The sequence below is a fragment of the Nannospalax galili genome, unplaced genomic scaffold (genome assembly GCF_000622305.1).
Source record: "Nannospalax galili isolate Female #2095 unplaced genomic scaffold, S.galili_v1.0 scaffold1157, whole genome shotgun sequence".
Classification (NCBI taxonomy): domain Eukaryota; kingdom Metazoa; phylum Chordata; class Mammalia; order Rodentia; family Spalacidae; genus Nannospalax; species Nannospalax galili.
This window is the reverse complement of record NW_008340118.1, coordinates 1,474,135-1,484,723: the sequence shown is the minus strand read 5'-3', so window position 1 is coordinate 1,484,723 and position 10,589 is coordinate 1,474,135. Positions and strand designations below refer to the sequence as shown.

Genomic DNA, 10,589 nt, shown 5'->3' with positions numbered 1-10,589 from the left:
AGGGAGATAGGGAAAAAGGGGGCAGAGGGAAAGCAGGGGGAGGGGGAGAGAGAGAGAGGAACAGAGGGAGAAGAAGAGAGGAGAGGGGACAGGGAAGGGGGAGAGGGGAGGGAGAGAGGGAGAGAAGGAGAGATGGAGGGAGGGAGGGAGGGAGGGAGGGAGAGAGAGACAGAGGGAGGAAAGGAAGTTGAGGACACGAAACACAAGAGCAAATCAGTCAGTGTTTGAGAGGTGAATGAAAAAAGAATGAGAAACTGTAATTAGAAGATAAAAGTTAATACACTTCAAGAAATAAAACTTCAAGAAAGAAAAGGTAAGCTTAAAAATATATCTAGGAATACAAAACAAACTCTATAATGAGGACTGAAACCAGTACCTTTCATCATTTCAGAGGGACAATGTCTGTCAACCTGAATATGTCTCAAAGACATCACCCAAGAAAGCAGGTGAAATGAGACTTCCAAACAGAAACAGAGCTTCCTACCAGTGGTCCCCTCCCTGAGAGAGATGCTACAGGATGTGCCTCAGGTGGAGGAGGGTGACTCCAAGGAAAAGCTGAGACACAGGGACAGAGGGAGAGGAAGGGGGGTGGCACTCACAACACCGCAGAGAAGCCCTGGGGAGAAGAGAGACTCAAGCAACGTCCTTTTCCTAGTGACATGGACCCCCTGACTAGGGAAACAATTCCTATGTGGCATGAACAGGGGAAAATACAGAGAGCCAAATACGGTCCCGATGCCCCCAAAGTATCCTCCTAGGCAGATCAAGTTTCTGCCTTCATGGAGCCTATATTCTAGTAAGGTTCCAAATAAACCATTGCAAACACACAATTTCAGACTCAGCTAATATTTGTGAAACAGGATAAAAGAAAATACAAAAGTGAGGTACGGCAGTAGTGGCATCAGACAGCAGACGGGTCAGAGAATGCTGGGGGCTGGCCTCACGCGCTACTGCTCTGCTCGGAGAGATGGTAAACTGAGCAACACAGAACAGGTCTTTGTAGAGTGGGAAGGGGCAGAACGAGAAAACTCACTGGGAAGGACTGTGCGTCTGAGCCATCCCAGGAACTCAGAGTTGAGACCGGACCCAAGGCTGCAAGGCTCTGAAATCAATCCTTGATGAAACAGAAGACAGTGAGAGTCAAAGAATCAGAAGCAGTCCACTCAAGGCCACAGTGTGGATAGCGTAGTGTGAAAACCTTTTTCTACATCATGTATGAGGAAGCTTCCACAAATAACAAAGTCAATAGCCAAGCAACTGACCACAGGGGTTTTGGAATCTAAATCCACCTCTAAAAGTCAGTGTCCCTGGGAGGCCCCTGCAGACTGATCTCCTGTTCTGACACAGCAGGTGGCGACTCAAGTCAGAACCCATCATATTTTTTCAGGTGAGTCCTGACATCCTCATGCCCAGGATCCAGGTTTTCACGCCTGGAGGACACAATGAGCCCCCAGTTTGGCCCCTTGTCCACCCTGACCCCAAGAGGTGTGTTCCTAGGGAGAGGGTTGGGAGACATACACACAGCACAGGCGGTCCAGCCATGTTCTAGGCCACCCCAGCGGAGTAGTCAGACATGGGCACCTCAGGTGCACAACACTCAAACACAGTACCCAGTCACAGCAAGAGACAATGACCTAACAGTTCTCTAGGAGGAATTCCTTGATGAGCCAGGTACAGAAAGACCCTTCATGACCTCATGCCTATGAAATCTAAAAATGAAGCTCTTGTAGAAGTTGCAAATAAAAGGGTGGTTATTGAGAGCTGGGGAGAGGGAGCAGTGGGGGAGGCTGGTCAGTGATAAGGAGCAGGACAGATGCTGATGTGCTACTGCCTCGCAGGGGTGACACACAGAGCATCATGTGTTAGTGCTGTCTCCAAAAGCTACAAGCAAGGGTCTGGGACAATCTACTACAAACATGATGTTTCGGGGCACAGCTATGGGCACACTGATTCAGACGTCACATGGTACACCTCACCCATTCATATAATTTTATCTTTTATGCATCAGTTAAAATACATTTACTTTGAATTTAAGGAATATTATCTCCCCAAATTTTATGAATAATTTTTAGACGAACAGGAAAAAATAAAACCCATTCCTTGTTTTCAGCCCTAACCGTCTTTAAATGCAGTGTCTGCGTTTGGAAGTGGTAGTGAAGTCTGCATGATGCACTTTAACACACATTCCTGTCTCCTTTGACAGGAACCAGTAGGGGTGCTCGGTAAGCAAGATCCACACCCCACAAGAGCTCCAGGGTAACATACACATCCTTACAACATGGCTGTAGACAGTAAGAGATCAGTTACGAGGCAAATCACTCAGCTGCTATTTTATACTTTCTTTCCATTGTTGAATTATTCAGAAATAGTACGGTAAAAAGTCTAGGGACACTGTTTTCAGTATTTCTATTAATATGCTCTGTAACATCAATGCTATATGTATTTTAGTTACTCAAGGATATGGGAGTCACACTGCAAAAACACATCCCAAATCTCAAAGAGCACTGCCGAGCTCAGAAAAGCAGAAACCGTATCAAATCAATTTACAACTTAGGTTATAAATATAAGTATTCGTGAGTAAGATTGTTCCAATGGCACAGCAATCAGCTGTCAATGACTGGACACCTTGAGATACCTGTGAAGGTGGCTGTGTGCTGCACCTGACCGTGGGCTGTGCCACGCACACTAGATCGGAGGTGAAGGAACAGCCACGGCCACAGAGGTGGAGGCCAGGGACCCAGGCTTAGTAACCCGACCCTTGTGCTTTTAACAGAGCTGGTTTTAGAGCCCTAGAAAATCACAGTGCTAACCTGTTCTTACTTCACTCCACCGTGGGTCCAGTGGCGAGAGGACATGGGTTCTCTCTACATGGCTTCCCAGCCCACAGCGTTGAAAGAACTTTTGCACAAAATACACATTCTAGAAATATAATCCAGGATACAGGATACTATCAATAGCTGATTGCAAGGTGTTAAGCCTAAATGCTATTGTGCCATTAAGACTGGTAATAACCACATATAGAAACAAAATAAAGTAAGAATTTAATGTGCTTAACTAAGACATGCCCGTTGTTTGCAATACAGTCGGGTTTTTTGGAAAGCATGTGGCACTTCCTATCTAGAGCACTAAAGTCTAAATATAGATACTTACATTATTGCACTCTCCGAGGAAATACAGTGCAAATCCGTCAGCTTTTGTGGCTGCCAAAGTAATAAAAACAAAAGAAAGAAACTGATCTCAATGGAAGAATCTAACACGCAGCAGTTCAGACATGGGACTCGGCTATGAGCCTTCTGCGTGGACTTCTCAACATAGCCAGTGCTCATTCAGAAAAGGAACAGCGGTCTGTAGATCTGCCTCGCGGCGGCATTAGATTTCAAACATTTTCACCTTGACTACAAATTTTACGGTGACATTCTCTAATGCACACTGCAGGCCACACACTGCATAACAATGCATCTGTCAGGCCTTAAATACTCACAACGACCGAGGGGTATTTGTGAAATTAGAGAACAGCGTTTAAATTTTTAAGTATTTTTTAAAAAACCCAGAATATTTAATAATTAAATATGTACCAGCCAAAAAACACTGTATAAAAATACACATAGCCACTGACATGAACAGAATTTAACTTACAAAGAAATGTATTCAGGGACATTTGAAGGCAATTATCCTAACTACATAAAACATAAATCTTGGGCAGAGGGAAATCGCCCACATTTAAACTCTCATGTAACTCCCTTGGGCCTGTGCGTCTTTGGGGAGGGATTTAACCTTGCTCACACACAGCCTCCTGATATCAGTAGGATAGTGGTAACCCCAAACTCCTTCTTGAGCTTCTGTAGGTCAGACATCCGCAGCATAAAGATGTGTCTGCACAAGGCCACGTCCAGAACAAAGACCACCCCTGAGCTCATATCAGGAGGATTTTTTTTCTCAAATAAAAACCTGAAAGACCCAATTGTCGCAGTGGGAGTTCTAAAACACCATGTCCGAAAACATGCATCTCTGGGGTTGGGGACTTAGCTCAGTGGTACAGTGCTTGCCTAGCAAGCACAAGGCCCTTGGTTTGACCCTTAGCTCTGGGAAAATAAAAAAGAAAGACAAAATAACAAAAAGATCCCCCCCAAAACAAGGCAGCTAGCACATGGGGTTGGAGAGAGGGCTGCGGTTAAGAACACTGGCTGTTCTTGCAGAAGACCCAGGTTCGAATCCCAGCACCCACATGGTAGCTAACAACTGCCTGTAACTCCAGTTCCAATGGATCTGACGCCCTCTTCTGACCACCACAGGCATTACATGACACAAGTGCACTTAGCAATACATGCATACACATAAAATAAATAAAAATAAAATATCTTAAAAAACGTGCGTCTCTCAGAAAGTCACTTTTATGATGCCACTGTCTCTGTTCTGTCTATAATGCAAGTCATTTCTGGCACAGCACACAAAAATGTCACCTTCCCAAACAAATTTAAAATACTTGTCATCCTCAAAAATTAACACCTTCCTCTATAAAGATGCAATTTAATTCAATATACCTGTGCTTTCCGAGAAAACTAGGCATTAACTAAAGGCATGGGTGTCCTACTTATGCACCGAGCACATACTTATTTGCTATCAGAGAATTTAGACATTTTTAGGCTTATTCATTCTGGCAGTTTCAGAATCATTTTGGGGGGGGGTGCTTCAGAATGAGCCCAGCAATAGAAATGAGTAAACAATTTTCCTCTCCCTCCTAGTGAGCCAGAAACATTCTTCTGCTTTTTCACAACACAAGCAGAGCATCTGGGTCTGATTCTTTCATGCGAACAGGGTGCGTCTTACCTATCTTGATGATGCTGCTCAGCTCGTAGAGGAGCAGGTGGTTGTCGCCACCCGTGTCCAGGCGCTGCTCTATGTAGCTGTTTAACTCATATACGACTCCCTGCATATTTGTATCTTGGTACTTTAAATAAAAATAACAAAAATAAAGGACACAGTTAAAAATATAATAACATTCCGTCATTTATAAAGCATACTGTACATTTACATATGTATAAAACGTCACACTCCGGTTAATTATTATATAGTTTCCATGGAGCACAATTAAATGTTATAACCCATTTGCAAATCAAGTAGATTGAAATGAAAATCGCTGTGACTCCTTATTCAGAATGACCCTTAAACTGCATCTGTGGTAACTTCTTTATATGAAAACATCAAATGTTATAAACTTCAACTTTACTTCTGTATTTTTACACATGGCAACTGGACTGGTTACAAGAGTTCAAACACTGCCTGGGGAAACATGACACCAGGCTAGAAAATCCTCTAAAGAAGCCTGGATGACTCTGGTTCCGGTGAGCTCTGTCCCCTCCCTGTGGTCCAGAGCAGGACTGAGCACTTTGCCCTAAGGCTGGACCCACACCAGGCCCCAGCACCACATGTACCACTGACCAGAGGGGTCTTCTCCTGACCCCACCCCAGTCAATCCACACTGTCTCTTCTCTAAAGGAATGAAGTCAGAGCTTCTCATGAATGTCCCTACTCCCAAGCTTGCCCTACAAACCCTATTTTCCAAAGAGCAAGCACTGTAATCTAAAAATAAAACAAAATTCGCTTACTCCTTAGCTTCAAATCTTCCTGTCTTTGGCACAGCAAACATATCAGTGTGGTAGTGGCACTTTTATCTTGAGGATAATCAACAGCTAACCAGAGTTAAAGCCCTCTCAGTGGGAGGGAACTCATGTATGGTACTGCAAAAGCCAAACATACATGACTGGAGAGATCATACAGCCTAGAGAAATCTGTGTCACATCCCTAGACAAATGTAATTTCTTACTGTATGCTAAATATGGATCCTTATATTTACAGACAAGTATGCCAGTCACCACTCATCAAAGAAGCTTCTTTTTGCAATGGACGGAGACTATTACCGAATTCTACAACTGGTCACACACAGAGAATAAGTGTCTGTGAGATGCCCAGCCCTAAGTGACACATCTTCAATGGAACCTCTACACCTAAGCCTCAGGGAACATAGTGGAACAGGGGTAGAGAGAATATTAATGCATCTCTCAACTCTCATCAACAAAGCTTCCTCCTGCAACAGAGAGCCATGAACACAGAAGACCAAAACTGGCCAAAGTGTAGAGAATAAGAGACTGCAGCGTTCATGTCCCTGGATAGGACTCCTGTATTAAGCCTCACCCACCCAAGACTCAGGGACCATTGGAAGAGGGGGCGGAATGATTGTAAGAGCCAGGGGTGGTGCAAGATCACAAGGAAATACAGTTTTACAGGTTCCTGGGACCTTGCTCATAGGAACTCACAGCAGTGCTGACAGCGTGCACAGACCCATGCAAACTCCATCAGACAAAAACCAGCACAGAGCTGGGGAGATGGGCAGGAGGCCTCGACCTTAACCAAGGAATCACTGGCAGCTGATCACTGCTGGGTGAGGGAGGGAGAGTTGGTCTTCTTTAAGGGAGTGATGCTAGACAGGCTGAACAGCTCCAGTGGATGAACTCACAGCAAGGGACATCTGGGGACACAAACTTGACTCGGTAGGCCTTAACATATATGAAAGAATGCATGAAATCTGGCGGGGGTGGGGCTATGAGGGGTACAGATGGGGAAGGGGGTCTAAATATGATTAAGATATGTTGCATGAAATGCACAAAAATTCAATAAAAATATATACATTAAAAGATCTTCCTGGTCTTCCCACTACGCAGGATGACAGACAAACCCTTCCTGCACCATCAAACATGGTCACTGTCCACTTCGGAAACTTGGTCTCTTCCTCTCAGGGCCTCAAGCATGGGTCACGTCTCTTGTTCTGGGTCACTCTGACACCTTTCCATCCTAAAGACCTGCTACTTGCTATCCAAGTGCCACATATAACACCCATCAGTCAGCCACCTGACCAGTACACCCTGACTGTCCTGACCACCCAGTCAATGGTCCCTCTTCTGGGCACTGCAAAGCCCAAGCCTGCCTGGCCCTCATGGAACTCACCCTCTAGCCAGAGAATGTCAGTGAGGAAGTGAGTCCACGCCTCCTCTAGATGCACAGTGAGAGTCCAAGGTCAGTGTGCCTACACTGTTCCCCAAAGCGCACGCAGGGGATGTAAGAGCTTTCCTTATAGTCATGAACAGCAGGGCTGGCGTGCCATAGGGAGCTGATGGCAGAGACCTGACTGACCCCCCAGCCACAGCTTGTGGCTCTGTCATCAAGGCCCTGGCCTTAGTGTAAGCCCAGGGAGGCTGCCGGCAGACTGTTTCCCTGACCTCTCACAGAAGATGGTATTCAGGGCTGGAGAGCAGCTGAGCGGTCAAGAGTACTGGCTTCTCTTCCAGACGACCTGGGCTGGATTTCTAGCACTGATGTGTTTCAAAACCACCTGAAACTCCAGCTCTAGGGAATCTGATACCCTTTTCTGGCCTCCTCAGGCACTGCAATCATGTAACATATACACACACACTGACAGACACATAGAGACACACGAACACATAAATAAAATTTAAAAAGATGGAATCTCGGGATGGCAGGGGCTAAAAGGCTGCACTTGGTGTCACACCAGTGCTGCCCCAGCAGGACCCGCTCTACTGAGCGCTGTAGTGCTGACCGCCATGGAATCCGGTGTCCCCACCATACCACTGGGCAGCCCTCTAACATGTGCTTTCATTTGGCTAACCAAAAAGGCTCTGTGTATGTGCACAGAGGTCTAACCTGGTCAGCACAGCGGACTGTCAGAATGCCCTCATGAACACTCAGGAAAGCTAGTTCAGGCCCTGAACCTTTTAAACCAAGAATGACAGGCCAGGCCAGGTGGACCAAGGGCCTTATTCACGATAAAAACATAAAGCAGACCTTTCCTCCTGCCTTCTCCAGAAACCTGCAGGCATCTGCCTTGAGAACTGCGCACAAAGAAGTTACCGAAACTGGAAGACACTGGATATCAGCTCCATGCTGACCTCAGGCTGCCACAGCCACACTGTGACATTATGGCTTAGATTCCGTCTCACAAGCACATCACCATTATTTCCCAGTTTCCTAACCTGGGACTCTTTCCAGGTCCCTGTCGGCACAAGCAGCAGCCTAACAACAGCACCTGCACAGAAGTGGCCAGCCGCGCGAATCCGGGTGCCTCCACCTGTGCCAGCTGCGGCCCCTGCAGATTACAGAGGCCTGTGCAGATTCAGAGCCCCAGAAGCCTTCAGGCCTGAAGATCTCCTCTAGACATTTCCTGGTTTCTTTATCTTGTGTGGGGTTTTTTTGTTGTTTGTGTGTGTCTGGGTTTGTGTATATGTCTGTGTCATGTGTCTGCGTGTGTGTCTGTGTCATGTGTCTGCATGTGTGTCTGCGTGTGCCTGCATGCTGGGAACTGAACAAGGAATTTCATGCTTACCATACAAGCCGTCTACCGCTGAGCTAAATCTCTGGCCCTTGGACCCTACTCTTCCATGAGCACACATTCTCTGGCAACTCCTTCCCCACAGTCCAGAAGTAATCCTTCAATGGCGGTCTGTGCCCTGCCCCTGATGTTGGGACTGGAGAGATGACTCAGTGGCTAAGAGCACTGGCTGCTCCTGCAGAAGACCTGGGTTTGATTCCCAGCACCCACACAGTGGTTAACATACAGTCTGTAACTCCAGTTCCAGGGGATCTGACGTCTTCTTCTGGCCTCCCGGGCATTGCACAACACGGATGCACTTACATATGTGCAGGCAATATACTCAGGCACATAAAATAAAATAATAAAGTAAATTAATGTCAACGATGCTGTGTTCAGAGTCACTAATCATCAGGGGGATGTAAAGTAAACCCATAAAATGCCACTTACACACCAGTAAGAGCAGTGATTGTCAAAAAGAAACGTTACAGATTCCAAGCAGGATGTGGGGGAAGAGCCTCTGTGCTCTGATGGTGACTGAGGACATCAGAGCTGCCATTACAGAGATCAGTATGGGCATTCTTCAAATAATTACAAGCTGAACCAGCATACAACCCAGAGATCTCTCTTCTGAGTAGATCCTCAAGGGAACAGCATCGGTCTGCTGCAGAGCCATCTGCACCCACAGCCGCTGCACAGTATTCACAGAAAAGTAGAAAAGCCCAAGTGTCTGTCAACGGATGACCTGGCAAGGTGTGTGCTCACAGCTCTCAGAAACAAGTCATTCAGAAACTCCCAGAACGCAGCCACAGGTCATTACCAATGTCACAGAAACCCCTCGTTTTAAGGGTGTCATTGTGAGGCCTCCTCTGACTACTAGATCACACAAAGATCAAAACAAGGGAAAGCTGAACTTACGATGGGTCCAGGAAGCTGCAACCACTGCATCCCCTAAACCTCAAGCCAATTGTGCCCAAATGTCAAGACCAACAAAATGCAACTGAAAGGGGCCACTCAGGGTTCCCTTCAAGTCCCCTTCCGAGAGCAGCGCTGTCTCCTAAGGTGGACCACCGCGTCCTGGGAAAGCAACGGCGGCACACCAGCACGCTAAGCAGAAGCAAGACGGCCACTCTCCGAGCGAGGCTGCACGAACGTGAAGGCCAGACAGTGAATCTGGACTCCAGCTCAGACACCTGTCCCCATCCTCCCAAAGCCCCACAGCTCAGGGACCCTCCATCTCTCAACAGAGATGCGGGAAAACCAGCCTCCAATAGCTCAGCAGCCTTCAAGGGTAAAAGTCAGTGGGAAAAGATACGAAACGACCCCCAGCACACATAACTACATGACAAAGGCTCTTTAAAAAGTCTACCCAGCTACCCAAAGTGTGAGTGACACCTCAGCATACACGGGATGATCGCTTTTCACGTGAGGAAGGAGAAAGCATTTGTTTTGCCCTCTCAAGAGAATCCAAAAGCCATGACCCATGCTTCAGAGCTCAGAGTTCGCGAGGTGGGCAGTGAACTTGAAGGTTCTAAAAGGAGTTCTGGAGAAAGAGAGGGGACCAGAGAGGATACCAGAATCACGGTGAGTCAAGACAACAGACAGATGGTAGGAACTGACGGACCAGGGGGAGGGCAAATGTGTCCCAGGCTTTCAGCATGGACAGGAAAGTCAACCAAGTTTCAAAGAGCACAGTCAGTGTAGTGAATCCAAGCCAGCAACAGACTTTTATAAATATTCAGAAAAAAGAGACTGGAGAGATGGCTGTTCTTGTATAAGACCGAGTTCAAATCCCAGCAACACATGGGGGCTAACAACAGTCCATAACACCAGTTCCAGGGGATCTGATGCCCTTTTCTGTCCTCCTTGGGCACTGCATGACACGGGTGTACTTACACACATGCAGGGATAACATTCATACACATAAAAATAAATTTTGAAAGAGTAAATATTCAGAAAAGGATCAGCACCTAGAGAAGAAAACATCAAAGGGACTCAGAGTTCTCCACGGTCTGATTTCTGCAAGTAACAGAGAACACCGACAGCCTTCAAGGCTCCCAGGCCTTCCTATAGTGCAGAGCCTTCTAGCAACTCAGAGTCTGGAGGCTCTGATTATTCTGATGTCCGCTTTCCTGGTCTTGTTCGGACATCTAAGTATAAGGTGGAGCTGTCTAACAACCACACCACTGTAACATCCAGAAGTAAAGAC

General features: G+C 46.6%; 1 protein-coding gene across 5 annotated transcripts in view; it reads right to left on the bottom strand.

Annotated features, from left to right (window-relative positions):
* The window catches only part of Pde10a (phosphodiesterase 10A), a 517,525-nt gene that overhangs the window by 72,261 nt on the left and 434,675 nt on the right, over positions 1-10,589 (bottom strand). For all 5 annotated transcript variants that reach the window (XM_029564535.1, XM_008835118.3, XM_008835119.3 and 2 more), the window contains 2 exons: positions 4,828-4,948; positions 3,151-3,200 (listed from right to left, as the gene is read on the bottom strand). In XM_029564535.1, the coding sequence (XP_029420395.1) occupies positions 3,151-3,200; positions 4,828-4,948 (171 nt within the window). The remainder of the gene's footprint in view (positions 1-3,150; positions 3,201-4,827; positions 4,949-10,589) is intronic.